Raw genomic sequence first — 27,180 nt, 5'->3', positions numbered from 1 at the left:
CCCCCCCCCCGCCCCGGGCTGCCCGGGGCCGCGGTGGGGGGTGAGCGCCCTCCGGTTCCCCCACCACCACCACGGGAGACGGCGGCGGGCCCGGGCCCCGGCGGGTCCCAACCAGGCCACGGCGCCAGGGACAGCTGCTTGCCGGGCTTTAACAACCTTAACGGGCAAACCCGAAATACGAATTATTCCCCCTAAAAAAAGAGCCCGAAAGGCGGAGCGACCGCACCGGCACCCGGTCACCTCGGTGTCCCCCCCGTCCCGCCGCTACCGCCGGGCAAGGGCAGCACCGGGCAGCAAACCGGGGGTCTGCGGCTTCAGATACGGGCTGGGAAGGGCAGGGAGAGCTTCCTCGCTCCCAGGCGTCGAGAACCACCTTATTTATCCCTGCGGATTTTTTATTTCCCTCCCTTTTATTTGTTTTTTCGTTACCCGGCGAAGGCACCCCCCTTATCGGTGCTGTAAACATCGCCCGGTACCGGCGGTACCCGCGGAGCCGGTGGCCGCCGTTTAAATCCCGCTTGCTGCGGGATTTACTTTTTTTGTGCGAACGATTGACTCCGTCCTCCGTGGGGAGTCAGCCGTGGGTGCCCCGGGGCGGCGAGAGGAGCCGCTGGGCACCGGGATCGATCACCGGGACCTGCCGGCCCCGCTGCCTGTCACCGCCGCTTTTAGCGAAATACTCCGCAAACCAGAAAAACGGTCCCCGTTTCCGAAATCGCTTCTGAGATTTTGAGAAAGGCCCTTCGTCTTCCAGCCAAACCCTGGGGACCGAGCCCCCGCCGGTCCCGCGGGACTACGGGCAGGGGTACGGGGCAGGCCCGCCTGGGAATCCCTGCAGGAAACGAGATAACGAGCAGGAGGCAGAAAAAAAAAATATAAAAAAAATAAAATAAACCCTCGGCTTTACAACATGTCGTTTTCGCTCTCCCGTCCATCGGTCCCAGGCCCCGCGGGCCCTTTCCCGCAGCGGCGGCTCCCACCGTGCCCGGTCCGGCTGCGGGGCACCCCCCCGGTCCCGGGGTACCCCTCCGGGCAGGGCCGCCCGGTGGGAAGAGGCGATGGAGCTGGCAAATTTACAAACGAGGCTTAAAACGTTTTATTTTTTTGTTTGTTTTCTTTCTTTAAAAATATTTACAGATCTGAAATAACGCTTTTTTAATTATTTTTGTTTTCAAGTGGCAGGATAGTGGGAGGGGAGCAGGGGGGGTGCCCCCCGGGCTCCCCGGGCTTCTCCGTTTGCCCGTCCCTCCCATCAGTTTCGTTCCTCTTGTCCCCACCGCGGAGGAGGGCCGAGAACCTGCACGAAGCCCCCGCGGCGGCCCCGGCCCCGGGTTTCCCGGTTCCCCGGTCCCGGTCCCGGCCCCGACGGGGCGACCGCGGGGAGGGAAGGGAAGAGCCGGCGGCTCAGTAGTCGATCTTGTTGTAGAGGTTGTAGAGCGGTAAGGCCGAGAGGTTGCTGCCGGGGTAGTAGAGAGGAGCGGGGAAGGCGATGGACCGGGGCACCGGCACTCGGAGGAGGGAATTGTCTCTGAACACCAGCGGCATCCCCACCAGAGTCTGTGCCGAGGCGTGGGCCATGTTGGCCGCCTCCAGCTCGGCCGAGAGCTGCCGTTTCCACTTGTTCCTGCGGTTCTGGAACCAGGTTTTCACCTGGGTCTCGGTGAGCTGCAAGCTGGAAGCCAGGCAGGCCCGTTCCGAGCTGCTCAGGTAGCGCTTCATGTCGAAGGTGGATTCCAGCTGATAGACCTGGCTGCGGCTGAACACCGTCCGCGTCTTCTTCTTGGCCGCACCGGCCTGTCGGTCCCCGCCGTCGCGCTGCCGGTCCCCGCAGGAGGGCGAGGAGGGTCCCAGGGGTTTCTCCTTCTCCTCCTTACAGTCCTGCTGGGGGGGCGAGAGGAAGGACCCCCTCTCCCCGCTGCCCGCCGCCGCCGCTCCGTTCCCCTTGGCGCTGCCTGTAACACAACGATAGCGCGGGGGTCGCACGGCGGCCGGTACCGGCACCCCCCGACGGCAGAGACCTCCCCGACGACCCGGCTTGGGGGGGGGGGAGAAGCAGCGAGGGGAGCCCCCGGGACAAGCACCCGCCGCCTCCCCTCCCGGAGGAGGGAAGCCATCCCCCTCGGGGTTATCCCTGTCCCTCCAGCACATGGATGGACGGACAGACAGACGGACGGACGGACGTGCACGCCTCGGCGAAGGCAGCCGAGTAGCAGACTAGGGGTGCTTTCCTATCCGACACGAGCCGGCGGATTTTACTTGAGAGCATTGCATTTCACAGACCGTTTCGTCAGGAGTAACGCTAAAAAAAAATAAAGATCTTTCTCCCCCCCCCCTTTGCCCGAGCGCTGTAAATAAAGCAGAATCGAAGCAAACCAGCGTTACCCATCGCATCGCGCCCCTTCGGGGGAATCAACCCCGGGTGGGGCGGGAAGAGGAAAAAACACCAAAAAAAAAAAAAAGCCACCCTATTTTTAAGGGTGTTCTTCCCCCCCCTTTCAGCCACGGACGGCGCAAATACGCTCTGCCCCGAAAGCAGGGAGGGTGCGACATTCCCCCCCCCCCCTTCTCCGCCCGCCCCGGGTGGGGGCCGGGCCGGGGCCGAGCCCTCCGCGGCCCATCCCGGGGGGGCCCGTCCGCCCCGTCCCGGTACTCACCGAGACAAGTAAAGGTGAGGGGCTGGTGCTTGCGGCAAGCCTCGGCGGGGCTTTGAGCTTCGGGGCAGAAACAGCCGCGATGTTTCCAGCTTTCCTCCGGTTCCTCGTCCTCCGAGGAAAGGGAAAGGGTCCGGCCGCGGGGGGGCCAGGCTGTCACCCTCCCACCGGTTTCCCGGGGGGGTTCGGCGCTGCCGCTGCTGCCCAGGATGGACTGGATGGTAAAACTGGAGATGGGAGCAGCCGCCGGACAGCATTTGCTGGGGTCTTCCTTGCTGCTCATCCTGGGTTCATAAGAAAGCAGAGGAGGGAAGCTCTCGCTTTAGAGGAGCTCGGGGGGCCGGGGTGTGCGGGAAAAGGAGGCGGGGGGGGGACGACGACGACGGGGGGTTTGTTTTGGGGGGTGTTTTCGGCTTGCTTCTGCCGGCTCTCCCCACGCCTGCCCAGGCGGACTGCATGCTCCTTCCCCCGCGTCCCTATTGATCTGCGGGCGGCGGGCGGCGGGGCTTCATTTGCATGGAGGTGGCCTCCGCCGCGCCAATCACGGCGGCCACGGAAAGTTTGGAAACCCACGGGGGTCGGGGTGGTGGGGGGGGGGGGGCCGGGGAGAACCCCCGCGGGGTCCCCACCGCCGTCCCTCGGGGGTTTAAGGGGCTAATGTCACCCCCGCGCCCCCCGGGGAGGGATGCTGAGAGCCCGCCATGCCTCCTCGCCCTCCACCTCGAGTGGGTGAGAGGGACGTGGGTTGAATGTCTTATGCCGGGGAGGGGGGTGTTGGGATAAACATCTTGTGCATATCCGGGGATCTTTACCCTTCTGGCTCATTAGAGGAGGGGAAAAAAAAAAAAAAAAAACCCACACAAAACCAAACCCAACTGTTACGGTGTGTTGCCTGCTCGGCAGCGCTGGGAAAAACCTTCGGGAAATGGTTTATTTTTTGCGCTGCGCTGCAGCCGGGAAAAAATGGCTCAAGAAATGCCTCCTGCGTTTTCTTCCCGGGGTCTGCAAGCCCGGGGGGAGCAGGGAGGGAGGGGACGTCCTGCTGCCTTTCCAAATAAACTTTGTCAGGAGTCAGGGGCTCTTCCCCTCGGGGAGGGGGGGGGAATAAATCACAGCCGTCGCAGCTCTTCCCCCGCCACTCCTTCCCGTGGAAGGGGAAATCTGCGGGCGGCAGCCGCTCTGTCACACCTACCCCCAAGAGAACGGTGTGTGGGGGGCGTAGCAAGGGTCCGAGGACAGGGACACTCCCCCCGGGGTCCCCCACCTTCCCGGGAGCTCACGGAGCCGCGGCTGGGCCCGAGGGACACCCGAGCCCCGAGAGTGGGCCCGGTTCCTTCTTGCCCCCCCCCGGGGAAGCTGCAGAAAGGGGACCGGTGGGGACGACACCAGCCCCAGGCTCCCCCTGCCGCCACTCTAAAGGGCTGTACCCCCTCCCTCGACCCTCCTCCCCGCTGGGGTCACCCGTGTCCGTGGGCTGTCCCCTACCCCGCAGCCAGCCCCGACGGCTGCGCCCCAGCCACGCCTGGAAATACCGTCGATTAATGAAGACGGGGCGAGTTTTGCGACCGGTTGGGCCACTGGCCCCGTACCCCGTGGGCCAGGGGTCAACAGCTCCGGTAAAATAACACGGGGGAAGGGGGGGACACACTGCTGCAGCCCCCGGGCACGGCTGGGGAGGCATCCGATGGAATGGAGCGAGTGGTCAGAGCTGCTCCAGCTCAGAAATCCCGGTGGTTTTGATGGTATTCGTGTTCAGGTGATACCCTTGGCCTTGGCGGGGGGTCCGGCACCGGGTTTTTTAACCCCCGGTTGCCCGAGCGGCGTGGGGCCGGGGGTCCACGCCGGCCGAGGCAGCCCGGCCCCGGCTGCTGATTCCTCCTCCCGGTGCCGTCGTTGCCCCTCTCCAAAACATAACACCCACCCCCTACCCACCCCCAAAAAATCAAATCGGGGAAAGCAAAGAATGAGATGGAAATATACAAATCAATAGAGACAAATGTCAAGACGTTTTAAAATGACATTTTCATTAACTCCGAGTCACCATATTATGTCTGGTATATTGAATAAAGTACTTATAATATAATTAGGTATAGCGAGATGACGACTGTTACCCAGACCAGCGGCATAATCTTTAACTACTTAACTACTTGATAGACTCATTAATGGACTAATTGATTAGGAAAAGTGTTCCAGCTCCTCCTCTCCCTGTGAGGGGCAGGTGCTGTCCTGTTTTACCACATTAACCTTTTCAGTGCTTTTCAACAGGGTCGCGACACATTACAAATGGTCAGCTTTAATCATGATGTCAGCTCATTAACCCGGAAAGACCCCGCACTGAAATACAATTTAAGAAATCGTCCTTCATCCCGCTCTGCCGCCCCGGCTGGCCCCGCAACCCAGACCCCAGCACCCCTCCCGCGGGCGGGGGAGCGGGGCAAGGCGGGGGGGGGGCTCCGGGCAAAAGCCTTCGAGGGGACCAGCCCGGCCTGGGGAGACCCCCTGGGGGCTGCTAGCCCCTCGGCTCCTTCGTGGGGACGGGCCCGGTGCAGGGAAGGAGAACGACCGAGGAGCAACCCCCCCCCCTCCCCGGGCAGCCCCCCGAGGTGACACAGCGGTGGCACCGCTGGCCTCCAGCTGCCTCCCACTGCAAAGCTCCTTTCCTTCGAAGCCCACCAGCAGGTCAGGTGTGTCACCAGCGGGGTCTTCCCTTCCCCACGGAGGGGGTCGTGCCCGTGGGAGACGCCCGGGTGACTGCGGCCGGGGCCGGGGGGATGCTCCCGGGCCGGGGAGGTGGACGTTGGCCGGGGTAGGATGCACAAGGGCGGCGGGCAGGGGTGAGGTCTGCCCGGCCACAGCGAGAAAACGACCCGATTTCCCTAAAATGAGTATTTCAGGCGAAACTTGGGAAGCGGCAGCTCCGCTCGGCAGGGAGGGAAGCCGAGGCAGGTTCTGCGGGATGCTCGCCGTCGCTGCCGGGAGGGGAGGACCGGCGGGCCGAGGGGGCCCAGCCACGCTCTCATTACCATCTGATCAAATATTCATCAGGGCAGGGGCTGGCGGCCACGTTAAGGGTTTTGCGTGGGGGCAACCCGTGGCTGGTCGCTCCCCCCCCCCGCCGCCCCGCAGCCCGTCCCGTCGGGGCACAGATGATCAAACGCCACGGCGAAGATAAACTTTGAAAGACAGAGCGAACGCTTAAAGTTTAGATCTCCAGATTATTACAATGCTCGATATTAAAGTGGCCCTGAGCAAGCTTTCAAAGGGAGCCTAATAAAAATTGATCTCCGCTGCTTTTGCAGCGCTCGGAAAATAGGCTTGTTGAGCGGCCGTAATATCGGGAGAAGGTTCCCTCTGAAATGACAGATGAAGTCATAAACAAGTTTGATCTTGGAATCAAGCTTCGATAAATATTAAACACAGTCCCCTTTACACGTGTGGATTATGATATATGGCGCGTCCAAACTTTAAAATAAGGAAATACCAGAGAAAATGATCTCAATAAATTTTCTAAGTATAAACGTTGATTATGTTTCGATTTTCATTCAAGAGCCTCTGCTGCTCGTTTTTTGGTGCAAATGACATCTCGCAATAGGCTTTTGGGGAAAAGGGCTCCCTATTTGAAAAAGAGAGCCCTAGAGGTGTACAATTTATGTAATCTGTGGCTGGAAAATGAATCGTGTAATTTATTGGAAAACAGAAAGTCATGAAGATTGGATCAGCATAGCCTATCCAAGGCCCCCTATCCATCAAGTTCCAATTAACAACCTAACCAGAGAGCTTTAATGTGTTTCCAATCTAGTGGCCTGATAGACTCATCAATTCCTCTGGGAGAAATTAAGAAAATCGACCGCCCCTTGGCGTTGTAGTGTCATTCCTTTCTGCAACTATATGTCAAATTAAAAACACAATTAAAATTTAAACTGTTTCAATCAGAGGGTGCCCTGCAACCTATGTTTCACTTAATAGAACTTTGATGAAAATCTGATGGTTCCACTCCATCATGAAGGCGAATAGAGCTGAGGAGAGCAAGAGATTCTTTATATTTATTTAAAATATCAGAGCTCAGGAGAGCCAAGACCAGGTGACCAAACCTGAGAGAAGCGGAGCTTTTATTCCCGTCGAGCTGCCGCTTCCCACGCCCGCGGGAGCGCCCGGGCGACACGCGTGTCCCCGCGGGGGGGGGGGGGGTAGGGGGACACGGACCTCCTACGGCCCCTTGGAGGGCGGCAAGGAGTGGGGCGAGGGAGTTTTAAATCGGAGACATGGCGCCGAGCGAGAAGGATTGACAGATTCGGGCTGTAAAATAGACACGACCCGTTCGAGAGAGTCACGAAGGGCCCGGGGCGCGGGTGTGCGTGGAGGGGGGGCTGCCCGGGGAAAGGCTGCAGGATCTGCCCCCCCTTCCCCGCTTCGACTTGATATTGATGTAAACAGGTTTACACCTCTCCGTCGGGCAACTTCGCAGGCTTAAACCGGGGACGTGCGGTCCCGGGGCGGCGGGGGGGGTCGGTTTTAGCCGCCCCCGAGCGCTCAACCCCCGCATCCGCGCACGGTGCGGAGCGGAGGGAGGTTTGGCCGAGCCCCACCCCACCCGCAAGCAGGGGCACACTCACACCGGGGCCGTTCCCTTTGCCTTCTTTTTTTTTTTTCTTTTTTTTCCTTCTTTTTTTTCTTTTTTTTTTCTTTTTTTTTTCTTTCCCCCCTCACATTCTTGAGGTGATTCCGACCCCTCAGACTACGCTTTCGGGTAGGGACGGATCCACGGGGGAGGCCCGGGACGGCGGGTCCCGCCACCCGGTTCCAAATCCTATGGGAGCGGCGAGAGGATAATTTGGATGTGCGAGAACAAACCAAGGTCATCAACACCGCCGAAAGAGCGCAGGAACAATAGATTCATTTGAAACAATATTTTACAGACGTTTCGCGATCAATATGAACTGAAGCATTATGCTGTACCAATCTGTTAATGCTCTTAATGGTCTTCTCATTCCGTTAGCACACTATACCAAGTCGATAGAGTAAAGTGATTATTACAGAGACACTTGCAGCATATTTGGGAAAAAAAACCCAAAACCCTCAAACCCCCCAAAACCCCAAACCCCACGTATTTCCACTCTGTTTTAAAGCGGGATTACTCCCCCAGAGCGGGGAGCTGCTCCCTGTGTCCCCACCTCTGCCGCCCGTCCTGCACGTCGCAGCCCCTGCCAGCAGAATCAAACATTTCCCACCAACCTGCAGCAGAAAACGTGCAAGTCTTGGGGTGCAGAAAAAGTTAATAATAATAATTAAAAAAATACCAACCTCCCAAACTTGCGTGCGGCTGCTGGAGGGGCCGAACCGCGCAGCCCCGTCCCTACTCCAGCCCTCCGGGAGGCAAAACTCTTCTGAATCCCCAAATCTGGTGGCCGGGAAGTTTATATCTTCCCCCCTCGCTGTTTACTATACACAACGAGCCTCTATTTACTACCAAATAAAAGAAATACATGTATGTTTCAACCACAAACAGGCGAGCTAGTTCTGTTCAGCCAAGCTCAAAACAGTGGCCGAGAAGAAACGTGTTATCTCTTGAATTGCAAACAAAGGCAGAGATTTGCCGAGCGGGGTTGCAGCAGTAAACAGAAGTGGCCGCGGAGTTGCTAACAGCTTAGAGGAATGAAGCAACTTTCTCTGAATCGCACCAACCTCCCTGCCAAACAGTTTTAGTCTCTGTAAAGATGATTTTTTTTTTTTCCCACCGCCACTCAAAGCGATTGCTTTCACTTCATCCGAGCGCAGCAGTTGATGCGGGCTCTGCAGAAAGTTTAAGCAGGGCCAGGGGTGCTGGGGGGGGTTGTGTGTGTGTGTGTGTGTGTGTGTGGAGGGGGGGTACAGGGGGGTGTACCTTGGCAGCCTGTCCCGCTCCTCGCCGGCTCTCCCCGTCCGAGAGCGGCTCAGCTCAAGCCGGGAAAAAGCCGGGTCTGCTGCAGAGCCCTCGCTCGGTGGGCATCCACCGCGAAATGTCACCTCGTCCCTGGAAGGGAGAGATTCAGCCTCTCGCTTCCCGGTTTGCCGGAGCGTTTGGGGATAGGATGGAGTTTGGGGAGACTTTTCGAAGGCTTGAAAAAAAAAAAAAAAAATCTGAGCGCCAGACTCGGTTTAGTTGCGGATCGGGACAGAAAGGAGCATCCCGCTCCGAGGGCTTGTCTCCCGGTTGGAGAGGGAAGAAAAGCGTGACCCAGCCCGGGCAGCCCCGCTGCAGGGGGGGTGCGGGTCTGGGGGCGACGAATTGGGTTCACACGCCCTCAGCCCACCTTCCTTGCGAGCTTTCGCAGCTTGTTGTCTGCCGTCGGTTCCGCGGCAGCAAGAAGCAGAAAACCTGGGCACTGGTTTTCCTATTTTTTTTTCTTCCCTTTTTTTTCCCTCCCGTTCCCCTCCCCCCTTTTTTTTCCTTAATTAGAAAAAAAAAAAAAAAAAAAAAGCTCTTACCCGAGCCCCATCACACCCCGCCAAGATCAAACTTTCCCCTGGAAAATGCCCCTGAAGGCGCTGGGACGTGCAGGACGGGTCAGTGCCCGCTGTCCACGCCCGGCCCACCCGTGTCCGCAGCCGCGTAAGGGCCGCGCTGCGGGAACGGAGCCGCGCAAGCGGGGGGTGACCGCGCTGGCGTCCAACTGCTCCTTCCTCGGCTGGGAAAGGGCCGGGACCGTCCGGAATCGTTTTCTGGGTACCGACCACAAATAAATGAGGGGTTTGGTTTTTTTTTTATTATTATTTTGCTTGCCGTTTGATAACATCGTGCTACCGCGCTGTAAAATGGAAAAACGTATTTGCTATTACAACAATATTTTTAATGAGCCGCAAGCGACTTGTCCCAAAGTTAGTACTGCAAACAGAAAAGGCATCACTCTGTTTGTAGGCGACACAGCGAGCAGCGTATTTTGACTCCGAAACTCTGTTTATTTTTCATTTACGACCCATTGCCAGGGTTTTTATCCCAAACGAAAAGAAAACGCAGGATTATCTTTTCGGAACGTTGAGTTTTATTTTGATTTCTTTGGCCCCAAGTCCTGCCCTCGGCGCTATAAACACGTCGATTCGGGCCAATCTTCGGGAAGCGGAGAGCGATCCTCTCTCCAAATAACCCTGCCGGCTGCATTAACACGAGTGACGGCTCCGGCCGTGGGGCAGAGGGGCGCAACCCGGGGGTGGGGGTTGGAGACACGACCCCCTTGGGTGCCTTTGGACAAACCCCCTGTGGCAGCCCCCCCCCCAGGAGAAGCGGGGAGAAGGGGAAGGGCAGCACCCACCCCCGCCGGGGGGGGAGAGAAAGAGGCGGCCAGGACTTCGGGGGGGAAGCGAACACCCCCCCCCGCCCTCCTCCATGCCCATCCCGGGGGGGTCCCTGGGGGTCTGGGACCCCCCTCCTCGCTCGGGGTTACCCGGCTGTGATGCTGCAGGCTGCGGCAGAGCTGGGAAAGGTGTGTCCCCCCCACCTTTGCCCAGCCCCCGTCCCTCCGCTCCCCGTCGGAGGGGGCCTCCGGACCCCCCCCCGCTCCCGGGGACCCCCGGCGGGGGCGGCTCCGTGCCCGCCGCCCCCGCCGGCAGCCCCGGTCGAGCAGGGCCGCAGCGCTCCCAGACAACGCTTCTTTTATTTCTTTTCTTCCCCCCCCCCCCCCCCCCGAAGCCACACTTAAAAAAATGATAAGGAACGGGTTTTATTGATTTTTTTTTTCCACCACAACATTAACTTTATAACAATATAGGCTGTTTTAAAAATAGGACCGATCCCTAACAGAAAGCGAGAGGGCAGAGAGTACAACCGAAAGGGGGGGGGGAAATACTAAATTAAAATAAAGAAACCAACCCAAACCCTTGGGAAGACAGCAAACAATTGTCAGACAACAGGTGAGCAGACACTAAGACAGCGAGAGACTAGAGGTGTCCGCTCCTCACTTGATTTCTGCCTATTAAAATCCACATACTCGATGGACTTCAGAAGGAAACTGTACATCATATCAAATAAATTAAAATTACCCTAAAGTTGATTGTCCTTCACTTAAAGCGCCCAGCTCACCGAACCTCCCTTATTTATTCGCATAAGCCGGGCTGATGCTTATTCCCATGCCCTGCTCCTCTCTTCTCACTTCCCTTCGCTTTTAATTCCTTTTTATTTTATTTTGTACAACATGAACGAACGCAATTATACAATGCTAAAAATCCTTTCCTCACCATTCAAATAAAAGCAGTGCTTTAAGAATCGTCGTACAATATTGCACAGTTCAAAAGTACAGTAATAATAATAATAATAATTAGTATTACAAAAGAAAGCAAAGGGTACAGATTTTTTTTCCCCCAAATACCGAAATAACTTTACAAGGAAAAAAAAAACCCAACCCAACAACTAGGAAAACAAGAATTATAAACAAGAATTAAAAATATCTAAGTAAACGATAATAAATAAGGGTCACTCAAAGCGTGCGGGTGTATTTAACCGTTCACTTTGAGGCTGCTTTTCTTGCTCGGTATAAAGTCCCATGACAGAAACCGAAAGGTACAAAATATGGGAAAGCAAAGAGGCAAATCGGTACCGAGGTCTGCTTAAATGAAAAGCAGCGGTCGATGAAGTTTGAGTCACGACAGGATCAGGAGCCTGAACAATTTGGAGGCAGAAGGAGAGGTCCGAAAGGAACAGAAATTCAGCTTCCTGTTAGCATTTGGCAAATCTCGAGGGGAGCGGCCTGGGATCATTCATTTTTTTATTATTATCCTTTTTTTTTTCTTTTTTTTCTTCATCTTTTTTTTTTTTTTACAAAAATAAAACTAAAGCCACCGAGACCATCGCGGTTTTTGTCCACGTTTACAAAAGGTGTGACAGCTCCAGGGTTCTCTACAAGTTCCCGCTTTCATTTTCCTTATTTTCCTTTCCCTCCCGCCCCCTTTTTTTATTTTTTTTTTTAATTTTTAATTTTTTTTCCTAAATTTTCGTGACTTTCCTCCTAGCGCCACCTGCCAAGGGGTCCCCCCCCCCCACCTCCCACACCCCCCCCCCCTTCCCTCCCCGCTCCGCGCACGCCGGGCCGGGCGAATCCCACGAGTGGCCGAAAGTACTTACGGAGCGGGGGGGCGGGGGGGGCCGGTGAATTTTGCGCGCCTCTCCGCGCCCCTCCGCGCAGGGGGCAGGGCGGCCTCAGACGGGCCGCAGGAGCGGTACGGAGGTGACCACGGGGTGGGAATAATAGACGGGGTGAGGGAAGGTGAGCAGGGGTTGGGTACCGGGGGCTCCGCCGCCCCCCGCGCTCCCCTCCGCGCCCGAGTTCTCGTGGTAGAGGATGGGGACGCGGACGATGCGCTGCGCGGCGGCGTGGCTGAGGTTGGCGGCTTCCAGCTCGGCCGCCAGTTGCCTCTTCCACTTGTTGCGGCGGTTTTGGAACCAAATCTTCACCTGGGTCTCTGTCAGGTGGAGGGAAGCGGCCAGGCCGGCCCGTTCCGAGCTGCTCAGGTAGCGCTTCATGTCGAAGGTGGATTCCAGCTGGAAAACCTGGCTGCGGCTGAACACCGTCCGCGTCTTCTTCTTGCGGCAGGGTTTCTTCTCCGGGCTCTCCTCCCGTTTCTTCCAGTCCTCCGCTCCCCCTTCCTTCTTCGCCTCCTCCGAGTCGCTCTCTTCCAGGACGATCTCGTCGGGGGGGCTCTTGGAGTCCAGCTCCTTCTGCTCCCCCTCCGCCTTCAGCAGCGGCTCCGGGGAATCCCGGTCGGTGCCCGAGGCGGGGGACGAGTCCCTCAGCAGGGATTTCTCCGCGGCTAGAAGGGGAAGGACGAGGGCAAGGGCGAGGGTACGGAGGGGAAGGGACACAAAGAGACACCTTCTTCACCGCCCGGTCTTCCCCCGCGTCCCGTCGGGGGGATGCGGGACGAGCCGGCCGGGGGTCCCCGCGTCGCCCCGCCGCCGGCCTCCCCCCCCCATTTCCCCGCCGGGAAGGGAGAAGGAGAGGAAGAGGAGGAAGGAAGGAGGGAGGGGGGCACAGCCGTACCTTCCGTGCGGGGCAGGTGGGCTCCGGCCGGCGTCAGGGCGTAGGGGTACCACCAGGTCTGGGCCCGTTCCAGGCAGTGGGCGCTCAAGGCGAAGCGCGGTGCCGGGATCTCGAAGCGGGGGAAAGCGAGGTCGCCCACCTGCGAGAGGGCGAAACCGGCGCCGTCCACCGCCGCCGCCGCCGCCGCCGCCGCCGCTTTGCCCGAGGGGGCGAACAGAGCCCGCGGTTGTTTTGGGCTCGCCTTGGGGGGGCCGCCGTTGAGTAGGTTCTTGATGTAGAAGGATTCCTTGGCCGGCGGCGGAGGGGCGTTAGGAGGTTCCTGCCCGGTCTCCGGCATCCTCCGGTACCCGCCGCTGGCCCCGCAGCCCGCGCCCGGCGCGCAGGTAGCGGTTCCCGGCGGCGCGGGGGAAAGGAGCGGCGGGGCGGCGGGGGAGCGCGGCGGAGGGGCCGGCCGGGGGCCCCTCGCATGGGGGGGCGGCAGGGCGGGGGGGGGGGACCGAGGGGAACCCGCGCAGCCGGAGGCACCGGGGGGGTTCTGCTGCGGAGAGCCGGGGTCGTCGCTGCCGCCGCCGCCGCCGCCGCCGCCGCCGCCGCCTCCTCCCGCCGCCGCCGCTGCTGCTGCGTCAACCTGGCGCCGGATGCTAATGATGAAATCAAAATGTCATCCAAGTTAAACGCGGGGAGCACACGGCGATTGGGCACGCACAATGGCAAATGGGATTAGGCGGGGAGGCAGCCGGGAGGAGAAGGCTCCGCGCAGCCCCTGCCCGCAGCCGCCGCGGCCCCGGCTCCCCCCCGCCTCCCCCCCGCCGCCGCCGCCCGCCCGCCCGCCCCGCCGACGTGCTGCTGTGGCTGGAGGCGACGAGCGCGCCCGCCCGTTATTGCCTTTAGATAGTCCAATTAGGCAGCTAAATGAGGACGGGGCTTATTAGCACAAAGGGATCCCGGCTCTGGCTTGAAGCGACCGCGGGAGGAGGCGAATGGCCACGGACCGCGCCGCTCCTGCCACAAAAAACCTCCCCTCGCCCCGCCGCGCCGCCTCCCCACACCCACCCACACCCCCCCTGCACCCCCCCCGCCGGTAACAAAAGCCCTCCAGCCGGGCTACCGGGCCCCGGGGCCGCGCCGGGTCCCGCCTTGGGGCAGGACCCAGGACTTGGCGGAAGGCTGTGCGAGGGCTCCCTCCCCGGCTCTCCCCACGGATCCCCCTCCGTTTCCCGGGGCCGGGGCGTCGATCCCGGCCCGGCAGCTCGGGAGCCGGTGGAGGCGGCGGGGGAGCTCCGGGCCACGTCGAGCTCGGCGGCGGCGGAGCGGAGGCGACCACCGGGCCGCCGGCCGCGGCGGGGGGCTCCGGGCCACGGCCCAGCCCGCCGCTCCCGCCGCTGCCGGCCGCGGGCCCGGCCCCGCCGCCGGGCACAGGGCGCCCCCTGCCGGGCCGCGCCGCCCCCGCCCGAGCCGGGCCCGGGACGGGCCGAGGGGGAGCGTCCCGCCGCCACCCCGGCGGTGAAATGCCGGGACGACGGCGGAGGGACCGGGACGGGGCTGGGAGCCGGGGGTGGGGGTGGTGGTGGTGGTGGTGGTGGTGGTGTGACCTCCGGTAGGGCTTGTAGTAGAGGGTATGGGCCGCGGGGGGGTCCGCTCTGCCGGCGGCTGTTTGGAACAGGGGCAGGTGGGGCTCCCGTGTGGAGGTGAGTCGGGAACCTGGAGGGGGGAAGGGGGAAAGGGGAAGGGGAAGGGGAAAGGCAAAGGGGAAGGGGAAAGGGGAAAGGAAAAAGGAAAAAGGAAAGGGGAAAGGAAAAAGGAAAGGAAAGGAGAAAAGAAAAGAAAGGAAAAAGGAAAGGAAAAAGGAAAAAGGAAAGGAAAGGAGAAAAGAAAGGAAAAAGGAAAGGAAAAAGGAAAAAGGAAAGGAGAAAGGAAAAAGGAAAGGAAAGGAGAAAAGAAAGGAAAAAGGAAAGGAAAAAGGAAAAAGGAAAGGAAAGGAGAAAAGAAAGGAAAAAGGAAAGGAAAAAGGAAAAAGGAAAAAGGAAAGGAAAAAGGAAAAGAAAGGAGAAAAGAAAGGAAAAAGGAAAGGAAAGGAGAAAAGAAAGGAAAAAGGAAAGGAACAGGAAAGGAAAAAGGAGAGGAAAGGAAAAAGGAAAGGAAAGGAGAAAAGAAAGGAAAAAGGAAAGGGAAAGGAAAAGGAAAGGAAAAAGGAAAAGAAAGGAGAAAAGAAAGGAAAAAGGAAAGGAAAGGAGAAAAGAAAGGAAAAAGGAAAGGAACAGGAAAGGAAAAAGGAGAGGAAAGGAAAAAGGAAAGGAAAGGAGAAAAGAAAGGAAAAAGGAAAGGGAAAGGAAAAGGAAAGGAAAAAGGAGAGGAAAGGAAAAAGGAAAGGAAAAGGAAAGGAAAAAGGAGAGGAAAGGAAAAAGGAAAGGAAAAGGAAAGGAAAAAGGAGAGGAAAGGAAAAAGGAAAGGAAAACGGAAAGGAAAGGGGAAAGGGGAAAGGAAAAAGGAAAAGAAAAAGAAAAGGGGAAAGGAAAGGAAGAAAAAGGAAAGGAAAGGAGGAAGGAAGAAAGAAGAGAGAGAAGAGACCATACCAGCCTCTCAGTTCTGGCCTGCTTCTAAACATTGGAAGTACGTGTGAGCATGCACTGCAAAAATCTGTCCTGGCATATGCAGAGCTATAGACTCAGAAGTGTGTTCATGTGTGTGTGTGTGTGTGTGTGAGCAACAATCTATACATTTAAACATTTTCATGCCCCAGTCAAATGTAACTGAATTCTCTTGCTATTTCCCTTTTAAAGATGCACAACTGGCAATTTGAAATAAGACACCTTTTATCTGACTCAGACTTCTCAATGTTAATGCTTGTAAGCTATGCCCAGGAGTTCTGCTTCCCCCTGAGCATTTGGGGTTATAAATCTAGGGAAAATTTACATAGACCCAATCATGTAATATTTTTGGCTGCAACAGGCATGATATTTCGTGTACCTTCAGTGTACGTGACTTTTTTCAGAGCATCGTCTCTTATGTGACCATTTCTAAACTGTTAGTGTCATTGTGAGGAGCAGTTTAGTTAAACAGGGAGGTGCAGCAATGAAAAATCCACAAAACCTATCTAGGGGATGGGGTCTCAGCAATTTATAGGAGCTTACAGAAATATTCTGCTCTTGTTAACAACTGTTTCACTTAAAGGCATCGGGCAAAGTAAAGCTCATCAGGAATTTTTCAAAGAAACGTTATTTCAGTAGAAATACTCCTCAACTCTGGGGTAAAATGTATAGAAAAAATGAGAGACAGCAAATAGTTCCTATACAGAAAATAGCTGGTAGTCACCTAACTCGGGCTCTCGCCTATCATATGAGGACCTGGGCTAAAGCTCTATTTTATCCGTTTGCAGCTCTTACATGAAAAGTCAAGGGTGCAAAGTTCTTACAGAACTGCCTTTCTCCATCTCAGCGAATATTTTGATTTAGATATGATTCACCAAAATCATCCTGTATTGAAACTCCCACCCTTTTCCATCCATCTTTCACTGCTTTGGTAACTATGAGGTCCTAATCCCCCTGGAGTCTCTCAGGGTAAACAACCACTCATGGCAGAAAGCCGAGCAGGGACAAAAAAACAAAAGCCAGCCTCCGAAGATGTTAAAAGAATTTTCCGCTTTGCAATTCTCTGTTACAAAAAAAAAAAAAAAAAGAAAAAAAAAAGCAAGCAATGTTCTGAAAGAGCCGTTCTACACCTCTGTCATTTGCGGCCCATATTTATGTATTTTTATGTATTTTATTTGTGCTCCCCCCCCTCCCCCCAGTATCTGGACATTAAAGACTGGTATTGACCACCCCCCATGCCCAGTCGTGATGGAGCTGAGTGGATTTTGCTGCAGTCTTTCTTTATTTCTGTTTCTAGACCTGCACTCGTACCATTCCATTGTAAACAGATAATTATTATTTCATTAGTGTTCCAATTCAGAATTAATTGGCTAATTTACACATGGATCAATTGTATAAATGTGATGTTTGTGATAGGTGCTTGATATGATTTAAAGTAATTGTTTATTTTCAGGTTTTGGCTTGCATTGTATTGCAAAGTGATTTATCTCCTTATTTATCCTGTCTCACCGCTGCCTCTTCTTTTTCATTATTTTTCTAAAGAGCTACACTCTTGCTAAGCTGAAGCGTGAGTCTGTACTGTGTGATTCTGTGGTGCTCCACTTACATTAGCTCCCAAATGCTCTACCTTACAGCCTGCTGATGTTACATGCTCACAGAGCACCGTGCTAAAAAACAGCCCTGTTTGCCTGGCAGAAGTTACCCGCTGCAGCCCGCAATCCTTGTATTTCACACAGATTCTTGTACCATCCTTATAGCTGTCATCCCTGAGTGTCTCCCACTGTAACCACGGGTGACAAACATCTGCCACTTGGGGTTCAGCTTCCTCTTTTCCATCCTGAGGGAGCTGAGGAAAGTGCAGGGCTTAGTTTCCTTGCTCCTTTGTTTGTCCAACTGGGAGCACGCCTGGCAGCCCAGCTGAGGGAGGACTGCAGCCAGGACTTGCAGGGCAGAAGCGGTGAGATTTGCATCTGCTTCTGCTCCAACAGAAGGTTTTTGACAGGAGCAGGACCTCCTCCCCCACAGCATGCCATGTCTTTGCAGAAGGTGGCACTGGCCAGCCAGGAGTCTCTCCCTAGAAGAGCCCCGTGCTCTCCCGTAGATGTTTGCAGCATTTGGCCTCACAGCAATTGTAGGGAAGCAGTAATCCATCAAGACACTACCTGACTTCATGGCTAACTTTAAACAGTTTCTTCCACAGGGAAGTGCTGAAGTACCTCCTTGCATCAGGGTTTAGATGTTCAGAGGGAGAAGAAAGGAGGCATGAGAACACAGGTAACAGCTTGCCCCACGCAGAAACACTCCTTTCACAGGCAATCAAAATGAATTCTTCCACCATCGGATTTTAGAGCTGCTGTTGTGCTGTCCAGGCAGCTAAAACCAATTTTGTGAATGCCAAAGATTAACTACTGTGGAGTTTGAGCCATTCTCAATGGCTCTCCCCTTCTTACTGCAAACCGCTACGTACTATCAGGGCCTTTGTAAAATCTGAGTTATTCAGAAACATTGCATTTCTCTGTCATTCTTTCAATTGCTTCTTCTGAAATGCATGACTGGAAACAAACAGAGGTTACCCAGAAACGGGATGCTACTTTCTCATCAAAAGGAATGTCTCTTGCAGGATGCATTTGATAAGGATATTTTATTCAAGACTAGAAAAACGACAAGCGAGTTATGCTTCGCAGCCTATCTCAGGTTTCACTTGGTTGAGTGTACCAGGGTGTATGTGATGTGTGTGGGTTGAGAGGTATTTTGGAACAGTTAAAGTTGTTCCCTTATTATGCCTTACAATGGCATTTTTGTACCTTTAAATGGAAGGCTTTGTAAGTCTCCGTTTCCGGTGGCTTCCTGGCAAGCTGAGAGTCTCTCCTGACAAATAACCTTATAGCACTGCAAGAAAGCAGGTTGTTTAATTTATGAGACTTTTATTTCTGAGGCTCATCACAGTCCTGCGTCTGACTCACAAAGATATCCTTTTCACAGGAAAGAGGAAAAATTTCTAGGTTGTGATGTTTTTGTGAAACAAGTGCTGTTGCAAATTCCATGTCGTTTGGAATAAATCCATGGGGGCAAATGATGTGATCTAAGTACAGTCTTCATCTCATACAGCACTACATACATGCTCTACATAACGTGATATGATGCCCTGAAGTCACCACAAACTCATACAACATATCCTTTGCTCTTGTCATTGTGACCTGCCCACCTGTCTAATTTCTAGAAAGTACAATCATCTTTGTGTTGATATTAGTCACGTGTGCACAACTTATCATTTTCACATGGGAACTTTCAGAATAGAGGTCAGCTAAATATACTGGAGGAAACCTCTTGTGAAAAGTATCATTGGAGGATTTCAAGGCAGAACACGTGCTGTTCTTTAACATCTCATCCAAACTTAAGCTTTACTGGAACTCATCTTACCTGTTTCAAAATACGAGAGGACAGAAACACCTGAAGAACAATGGATAGATGGTAGCTTTACAGCTTCTAAATCTGAAGATTGGTGCTTATATACCAAGTTGTAAACTCTGAGGTATCACACAGAATGTAACCAAAAAAAAAAAAAAAATTCAAAATGAACTGTGTAAACATCAGCACTGGTGAAATCCTAATTAAGCAGATCTCTTTGTGGCCATAAATAGCTTATTTATGATAATCCACGAGTGTCCTGGAACCCCACCTGAAAAGTGCTGAGTATTTTCAGCTCCTTCTGAAATAAAAAACTGCTGCAAAGCTGTATGGTGAATGTTTTACTGGCTGGGCTAGAAAAGAGGTGTATAATCCACACTCAGCCTTCAGACCTCAGAACCAAATTATCCATTTGCAGAGAGCCAACAGAGAGCAGAGTAGATCCAGTGTTTGTGTGCACAGCAGCTAGACAATGTGCAGTTTTAGGAGTTCTTAAATAATCATTGATTTCAAAAGTGTTACAGCCCATTGACTCAAAAATCAGCTGCTTATAAAGACTCGCGTGTTCATATCAGAGATCCTTGGCAATTGTACAAGTGTTATGCTGAACGTACATACTGAACATGAGCTGTATTTCATTAAAAGATCCTGAGATCACTTTAATTTCCCTAAGAACCTCTATTATAAATGACATGACAATCTGAGAATGTTCTGAGTCAGCAGATCCCCAAAATAGCTTGTGGTTTTGCAAAATAAATGAATGATGGGGCCATTTTGTGCGTCCACAAGATCTGCTTTGTCAAGACCTCGGTGTGCTTTGCGCTTATTAATGACCCTGTCTCGCCTGCCAGTCCTCAGGGAAGGCTACTCCTCAGGCAAGCTCCATGTTTCAGGACTCCCAAGAAGCCCAAGTGGTATGCACACCACAGGAGGGTCCTTCTACCTCTTTTGGCTGGGGTATCAACACAACATCTTGTCTTCGGATATGCAGGCAGCTCAGGTACTCACATCGCTCCCATGGTGCACAGACCCTGTTCTGCCAGTCCTGCAAAACAGAACAGAGAAAAGGTTTCTGGGTTTCTTTACATGTAACGTTTCTGTACATTCCAGGGAAAACCTAATCTCAGATAACAAAGCTTCTTATTTCCACTCTCTCTATATTATTATAAGTGCTCAAACCCACATTATAAAGACAAAGCATCAGAGGCCAAGGAATGACTGCTCTGGGGCAAGAGTTCTTTCCTCCAAATTCCAAATCAACTTTCTTTGAGTCACAGCTTTACAGTTACGTAGCAAGCATTGCTTCTTTTTTTACATGGTTGAAAAATTAGAAATCTATTAGAAAGGCAAGCATTATGCAGAAAATATTTTTAATGTATTTTAGTTCAACATTAGCAATACATATCAGAAATTCGTCACTAATAAACTTGATTAAAGCAATGCTGGTGGAGAGCGGTAGAAGGACTACATGCACTATTGTGCAAAACTTCCAATGCTCAGCTTCATCAGCATTGTGGCCATCATAGTTACACCACTGTTCCCTGCATAATGGGAGATTGTCTTTGACATTAAGCCACAGAGATGTGACCAATTCAGCCTTGCAGTCCAGAACGGTGGCTTGAAACCCCGTCATCATACAGAGATATAAGAAGCAACCATGAAGTGCTAACAAAGCTAGCTAGGAACCAAGGATGACTTTTTCACCTTATCTTACATCAGGTAGATTTTTGGCTTGTCATTAAGGATCCATAAATAATACCAGAAAAAAAAACAATGAAAGGGTACTGTGTAAAATTGAACATCTTCTTCAAGGTGGCAGACAGGGCAAATAATAATAATATTATGTATGACAGAAAGTGGAACAATTTCATCTAGGCATACGCATTAAATGTAATACATTTATATACTGTTGAGTACGTACAGAGCAATAGAATTGACAAAATAATAATCCTAACATATTAAGCAAACACTAGCTGTTTCTCTTCAGCAGCCTGACGTGTATTCTTTCCATCCACATGATGGAAAGAACACATGACCATGTGTTGTCATTCCCAGAGTATGAGAACTAAGTTACTTGTGTAATGCTGTTATAAAAAAACCCACCTCCCCCCAAAAAAACCCCAAACCAAAACACCAAACCAAAAAACTTTTAATATATTTCCATTTTCTCTAGATCACTGTTGCCTCAAATATTGCAGCCAGGAAAATTGTATCCAGTACACATAACGCTGCTGTGAGAAGTTTGTTATGTATTACTGTGCTTGAGAGCTGCAGTAGGGTGAAGAATAGAGGATAGGCTAAAAGACTCCAGGGCAAACGTGCAGATGATACCTCTGCTTTTTGTTTGTTTGTTTGTTTGTTTGTTTACTGGCAGCAAGGGTTGGTATGAATGAGAGGACAAGGCACTGTCTCTCTAGTTAGAGATTCTGATTTTATTCTGTTCCAGAGACTATGCTTGTAAAAAAGCACTGAAGCCTATCAGGGATTGCAGAACACTGATCAGAATTTCCAGATGTCCTTGATAATGCCCTTCACCTTCATAATCAAGCTCTGAAATGATAATATATTGATCGGGATGTTTTGCAGCAGTATGACACACGGAGGATTATTGATAAGCAGCTCTGAAATTTTCAGGTGACAAACAAGGGAGGTGATTAAAACGGGAATGCAAAGCTGCCACGATAACCTTCACCTAGGGAAACTCGGGCTACGTATGATATTCCTACCAAAAGCTTTTCCCTTTTGTCTGGGAACAGATTTCCACCTTAATTTGCGGAGAATTATTGCTATTACCATTATCCTAACAGTACCGAGACAAACACAACCACGAAGAGGTGTACCACCATACCCTTCCCCACGCCGGCCGCTCGCCCCCGCCGCCCCCTGAGGCGCGGTCCCCCTTCAGCACCACGGTCAGCCCCGGGGAGGCGCGGAGCCCCGCGCGTCCGCGCACCGCCGCGTCCGCGCACCGTTCCGCGCCTCCCGGAGCATCTTCTGGCAGGCTTAGGGCCGGTGGGTGCCATCCTGCACCCCCCCCCCCCCCCCCCGCCACTGCGCTCCGGGCATCCCTGGAGGACAGCGCTAGGAGCAGGCTGCGGGGCAGGAGCTCGTACCTGCGAGCGTGGGCGCGCGAGAGAGACAAAGCGGGGGCTGAATTGTTGCGGTTCGAGGGGCAAAAAGAACAATTGGAGACCTACTGCCGTTGTAAAAGGTCCTGAACAACAAAATAATTAACTGCCTATAAATCCTGAGATTACAAGCTAAAGCCAGGACCCTTTGTTGACTGTGCCCTGAGCCTTCACGGGCAAATTCAAGCGAATTACATCTTGGTTTATTTTAATATCAAAGCATTTTATAAGAAGACATGGAAATCGTTTCCCTTTCCAATAGTGTTGGCACGTTGCCCTGTTTATTCTCCAGCTGGTATTTTTTGTACTTCTTAGAGATATATCAAAGTTTATGCAGTACAGGTAACTTGGAGGAGATGGAGAAGACATTGACAATATTAATTGTTTCATAAATAGCATCAGATAGGATATGCTTTTTATATCCTTGGTTTAAACCTTGTTATTGAAAAACCAATACCCTGCCATTTGTTTATACTTTCTTGGCATACAAGGCAGATATATTAGAGTGAATGAAGCTAATAAAAGGCTACAGGGAGCATTTTCCACACTCGACTTCTAGGCATGGCCTCTTTTTCAAAAGAAAACTGTCTTTTATTTTGGAACATTATAACCATTCCATCCATCTGTAAAAACGTATGAAGAACCAGAAATTACAAAGGACCAAATAGAAAGGACCCTTTGTTTTTAGGTGAGCACTCCTTCACACAAGCAATTCCACCGACTCCACAGACCTGCTTACGCAAGTAACTGCTGATGCAGAGGGATGAAGGGCTCCACCAGCCAACCCAGCGGTGTGTGGGTCTCTGAGGCAAAGCTGCCTCAGAGACAAAGGCTCAGCATGACAAACACCTCTTTCCTGCAATGGTCTTACTTGGATCCAAGAAGTTAGTTGCAGAGCAAGGGGTCCTGAGCGTGGAAAGAGGAGCTGCAACCTCTCCCAAAGGCAGCGCATGACTGATAGTTTCAGTCAAGGAAAATGCTCTGCAAATTAATTACTGGAGATCTTGCAGAAGTTTCTCATCCAAGCAATGGTAAAAGAAATTCCTGAGAAATCTGTTTACATTGCAAGCATTCTACTCCTTGCAGTCCTTTTATTCAGCATTTCAGTCCCTGCAGGAGGGAACAAGGAGGTAGGTTACGTTGGGTTTACCTCCGCTTTCATTTTAAAAAATATTTTTATCATGTTTTACGCAGTGTCACCTGCAAAAGAAATACAATGCTTGCACATCTTTTAAACAAGAGTTTCAATGCTATCGTGTTCTGCTAAATTAATGTTATAGTGTTAGAAAGATATATAGCATAGCAGAAACTGAGGACTGGAATATAGAAACTCAAGCAAAGAAAGAAGGAAGAAAAGGAGATCTCACCATTCAATATTCCTGGAAATTTCATAGAAATTTGTGAAAATATGCTAAACATATTTTTTCATAGCATGAAGTGGCTCCACTGCAGTCTTGAGTCACTGCTGCAGGACACCAAGAGCAACAGTAATCCTTAAAACACGTGCCATAGGGCTCCCTGGGTTTTACCTTGATCTGTGCACAAGGAATGTGAAGCCTGATGTCCTGGTTTTCAAAGCAGCTCTGCATGGATCATCTCCTACAACTTCAGGAACTTTCTGTGCAGATACAAAGGTCTGGTCCTGTGGTAAAGGCTAAAATTCATTACTAGAGGGAACACCAAGGCATGGTCCTTTCTTTATTTCATTTTAGCTCCAGAGTGCAGGAGGCTTTTGCTCAGCAGCCGTATTTATTCCATACCTATTTGTTGCTCGGACTACAGTAAATCAGGAGTATCTGACTTCTTCAGCATCTCTCAGGCCCAGAAGGTTTTTAAGGACATGTTGCAGAAAAGTAGAAACTAGCTGAAGAACACAGAAGAAGAAAAGCTATAGCCAGGGGCACTGGTGGAGGCCAGCAGAGCCAAGCAGAGCCCAGACTTTTTATTTGCCTCCCAGGCAGAGTCTCTACACGTCCAGACTTCAGAGGTACCTGGAGCAGACTGTCAGTCCCTGCATGCATGAAGAAAGTAGTAAGAATAAACGTTGGCTGGAAGGTGCTTTCACTCATTGCCAACTGCTTATTGTAGTTTAGCCTCATGATGCATGTAGTAGTCATACTTGGGACAAGATGTAAAACACCTCCTTGATTTCAGGGGCTGGAGTAGATGTCCTCCACCCTAAATCTTCCTGTGATCAGCAGGAACTGGTCAGATGGAGGGAAGAGCATTTGGGCCACCTGAGAAACAGTACATTTTAAAAAGCCGCGCTTCACTGGAATTTCAGTCCCAGGAGTGCCCCAAGAAGCGATGCTCAAAGCACGGCCTTTTCCAGTTGCTCTGGAAGGCCTAGACAGAAAACAAGGGAGAATTTTTCTTCATCAGTGCAAAAGCAAATGTGATAACTGGCAGCCTCCACATAAAAGTATTTCTCTTAGTCATGTTAATCTTGCCATTAGACTCTCATTTCTAGCTCCGGTGTTAGAGAACAAAGTGCATGCCATCCGTGGTAGCAAGGCTGACACAGCAATACGCTTTTGCCACTCCCAACGTCTGTTGAGCTAATCTGAAACACCACAACCACATCCCATTTCCAGCAATGCACGTGTTTGCCTTTCTCCTCAACCTGCCAATTCTAATGACTCGCAATTAAATAAAAGCCTTCCTCATGCTCTGGGTCTCCCTGCCCATCCTCCCTCCAAGGCTACGGCTTTAATTTCACCCTATCACATTCTCACGGCAGCAGACTGTTATGGCAGGCAGCAGGATTATGACTCATCAAGTACTGTGGGAAGCAATGATGATCCAAAAAGCAAACGGAGGTGGGCAGTGAAGGAGAAATCACTTATGCAAATAGAAATATTTTCAATAATGATCGACAGCATGAGAAAGAATATAGGAAAAATTACATTAGGCAGAGGAGCTTCATTTTTAAAATGTTCCCTAAGTGCTAGAAATCTTCCCATCTTCATTTTTCCCTTTAAACTCCGTCATTTGTACAGCCTATTAACCTTTAACTTTATGACTATCCTAACGTGAAATACTGGCAGCATTTAAGTCTGAGAATACTAGAGACCTACCTTCCTGGTTGGCAACAGAGGTGAAGCACTTTCTTTTAAATCAGTCATTTTTAATATCAGTCATATACACACAGCATCAGAGACACTATTTTTAGATTCACGTGCTGGCATTACTTATAAGAAATGCTGTACAGACTCCAGTTATCTTTCCTCAGAGGTCTTCAAGTTTCCTTCTTGTCTGTCCTCTCCCAGTTCGTCACCCTAATTGTAGGCTTCAATTCTCAAAATTACTCAAAAGTAAAAAAGCAAATCAAATTAAATCACTTCCTTCAAACTCCCTCTTTCCTGTTCTTAAAAAGACAATGTAAAATTAATTATTTGTGTTTACAATAGCTGCTGGGGAGTCGAGCCGAGGCTGGGACTTCATTGTCTGAAGCACTAAACTACTGTTACTCCAGCCATTTCTGCCCTGAAGACCTGGCAGTCTGGATGGGGCAGGGAAAGGAAGGGTGATTAAGTGACTTCCAAAAGGTGGTAAAGACGAAGTGGCTCATCTGGATGGTGTGTGCTGGGGCCGTATCGATTACACCTGCGGCAGGGGACGTAAGCGGTTTAACGCAGAGCTTGTGTGGTTTTAATTGTTATCATTATTTCAAACCATAAGAGTGACAAGGGCTGCTCAGACCTGAGGACAGGAACTTCTGTTGTTTATATCTAAATCTCAGCAATTAAATAGCAGCTGGGGATGACAGGGGATGATCTGTTGGGAAGCTCCCTGATGGCTGCCCCTCTGTCAGTGAGTGCCTTCCTCCAGGGCTCGACGTGGCCCTACTGTGGGGCATCATCATGGCCTGGGAGAGCTTCCAAAAAGAGGTCTTGGTTGGAAAGAACAGCCAAAGACATTACACCGATGGCTGAGAACACACTGGCTCAGAGCTGAACCGGCAGAATTTATTTACACAAAGTCTTCCCCTTTTCCCTTGCTCTTTCACACTCAGCAAACCTTCAAAAATCTCAGCAGGGAGTCCTGAAGCAACACTTAAAAGCGAGTTTGCCCTACAGGAGCCCATGCCTCTCTCCTTGACCAAAAAATATCCAGCCCCAAGGAGCGAGATGGGGACTGTGGTGGCCCCGGCTGCCTGGCCCTGCTCTGCCGGCTGGCTCAGGTGCAGGAGGAAGCCCACGGCTGCACCAATGTCCCTCTCTGTCAGCTCCTACGTACAGTGCTCCCTTCTCGGGTGAAGGACATCGACAAGGGACTTGGAGCAGTGCTAGTGCTGGCGTATTTCAGCTGCACCAAAGGTTTGGACCTGGAGGTTTTACTCTGACGCAAACTCTTTTCTAAGCTTTCACTCCTAAGAAGAGATACCTAGAAAAATGGATCTCTTAGGGGGTCTTCTGCTCTCAAGACTGTTCTCCTGAACCTGAAAAAGGTCTGGCTTCTTCCCCTCTTACACTGAAACTGCAGGCTCGCTTTTGGGTAGAAGTGATCAACCACCTGCCCAGGCTGAGCAGGGGTTTTGGCAGGCTTTTTGGCCACGGATCAAATTCAACCAAGGAAAGTAAATACATGGGACATTTAAGGGTTTGAGCAAGGTCAAAGGAGGAAATGCCGAGTTAAGCTTGCTCTTGCATCCTACGTGTGCCCTGTCTTACACAGTGCTTCAGCCTGTTCTTTCTACTTATATGAATGGATTTATAAGGCAGGAGAGGAAGCAGACAGCGTTTATGTTGGTGTCTACAGATATGTCTAGATTTTGCAACAGACTCCGTCCAAAGCATCCATGAAATGGAGCCCAGCATGCCGCACCAGCAGGCTGCACAGTGCAGGGATTTCCCCAGGTGACGGCTCATGTCCCCGCAGGGACAGCTGGTACCTGCCACCGCACATGCACGGCTCTGGTCTCAGGACCCATGCCACCTCCTGCTCTGACAGGACCTGAGGAAGGTCCCCAAAACTTCAGCGGGATTTAGCCATCTCGTCATGGAGCTGCTTTTCTAAACTCCAGCTGGGTTTAGAAACACGTTTAATTTAGGCGCGCTCTTGGGCCCTATTGATTTTAATGTAACAATCATATGTTTAAAACTTAGCATGTGTTTAATTGCTCCAGTGAATAACAGCAGACTGACTCTGGTGCTTACATGCCTTGCTGACCCGGTGCCTGGGAGAGCAATGCTGCATCAGCCCCGTGGCAAGAGAATCAAGGGAACGGCATTTGTCTCAAACCTGAAATCAGATGATCTCAAATTCTTGGTTTTTATTTTGGAAGTAGATGCAGTTTCCTAAAAGGAAGGGAAGTACAAATGACTTTGGAAGGGAAATTATGTAAAGCTTCTTGTTCGTTTAGCTCCTACTCTCAGTTATTTCATTTTTGGCATTT

The 27,180-nt window shown here is 52.0% G+C and overlaps 2 protein-coding genes across 2 annotated transcripts; both read right to left on the bottom strand.

Moving 5' to 3' along the window:
* Nucleotides 1–401: 401 nt before the first annotated feature.
* On the bottom strand, nt 402–3,860 carry HMX2 (H6 family homeobox 2). Its single transcript, XM_069795700.1, has 2 exons — nt 2,655–3,860; nt 402–1,952 (listed from the first exon to the last, which is right to left on the bottom strand). The coding sequence occupies exons 1-2, from the start codon at nt 2,932–2,934 to the stop codon at nt 1,405–1,407; spliced, it is 828 nt and encodes a 275-aa protein (XP_069651801.1). The 5' UTR covers nt 2,935–3,860; the 3' UTR covers nt 402–1,404.
* Nucleotides 3,861–10,302: 6,442 nt separating this feature from the next.
* HMX3 (H6 family homeobox 3) lies at nt 10,303–13,167 on the bottom strand. Its single transcript, XM_069797173.1, has 2 exons — nt 12,659–13,167; nt 10,303–12,428 (listed from the first exon to the last, which is right to left on the bottom strand). The coding sequence occupies exons 1-2, from the start codon at nt 12,993–12,995 to the stop codon at nt 11,818–11,820; spliced, it is 948 nt and encodes a 315-aa protein (XP_069653274.1). The 5' UTR covers nt 12,996–13,167; the 3' UTR covers nt 10,303–11,817.
* Nucleotides 13,168–27,180: the final 14,013 nt, after the last annotated feature.

This window comes from Haliaeetus albicilla, chromosome 11 (genome assembly GCF_947461875.1).
Source record: "Haliaeetus albicilla chromosome 11, bHalAlb1.1, whole genome shotgun sequence".
Taxonomy (NCBI): Eukaryota; Metazoa; Chordata; class Aves; order Accipitriformes; family Accipitridae; genus Haliaeetus; species Haliaeetus albicilla.
This window is presented reverse-complemented; position numbering and strand designations above follow the sequence as displayed.

What these genes read in the sequence shown, in the direction of transcription:
- HMX2 (XM_069795700.1), bottom strand. Translation starts at nt 2,934, where the DNA reads ATGAGCAGCAAGGAAGACCCCAGCAAATGCTGTCCGGCGGCTGCTCCC. An exon ending in CCTCACCTTTACTTGTCTCG is followed by an intron (nt 1,953 to 2,654) that starts GTGAGTACCGGG and finishes GTTGTGTTACAG; the next exon opens with GCAGCGCCAAGGGGAACGGA.
- HMX3 (XM_069797173.1), bottom strand. Translation starts at nt 12,995, where the DNA reads ATGCCGGAGACCGGGCAGGAACCTCCTAACGCCCCTCCGCCGCCGGCC. An exon ending in CCACCTGCCCCGCACGGAAG is followed by an intron (nt 12,429 to 12,658) that starts GTACGGCTGTGC and finishes TTCCCCTTCTAG; the next exon opens with CCGCGGAGAAATCCCTGCTG.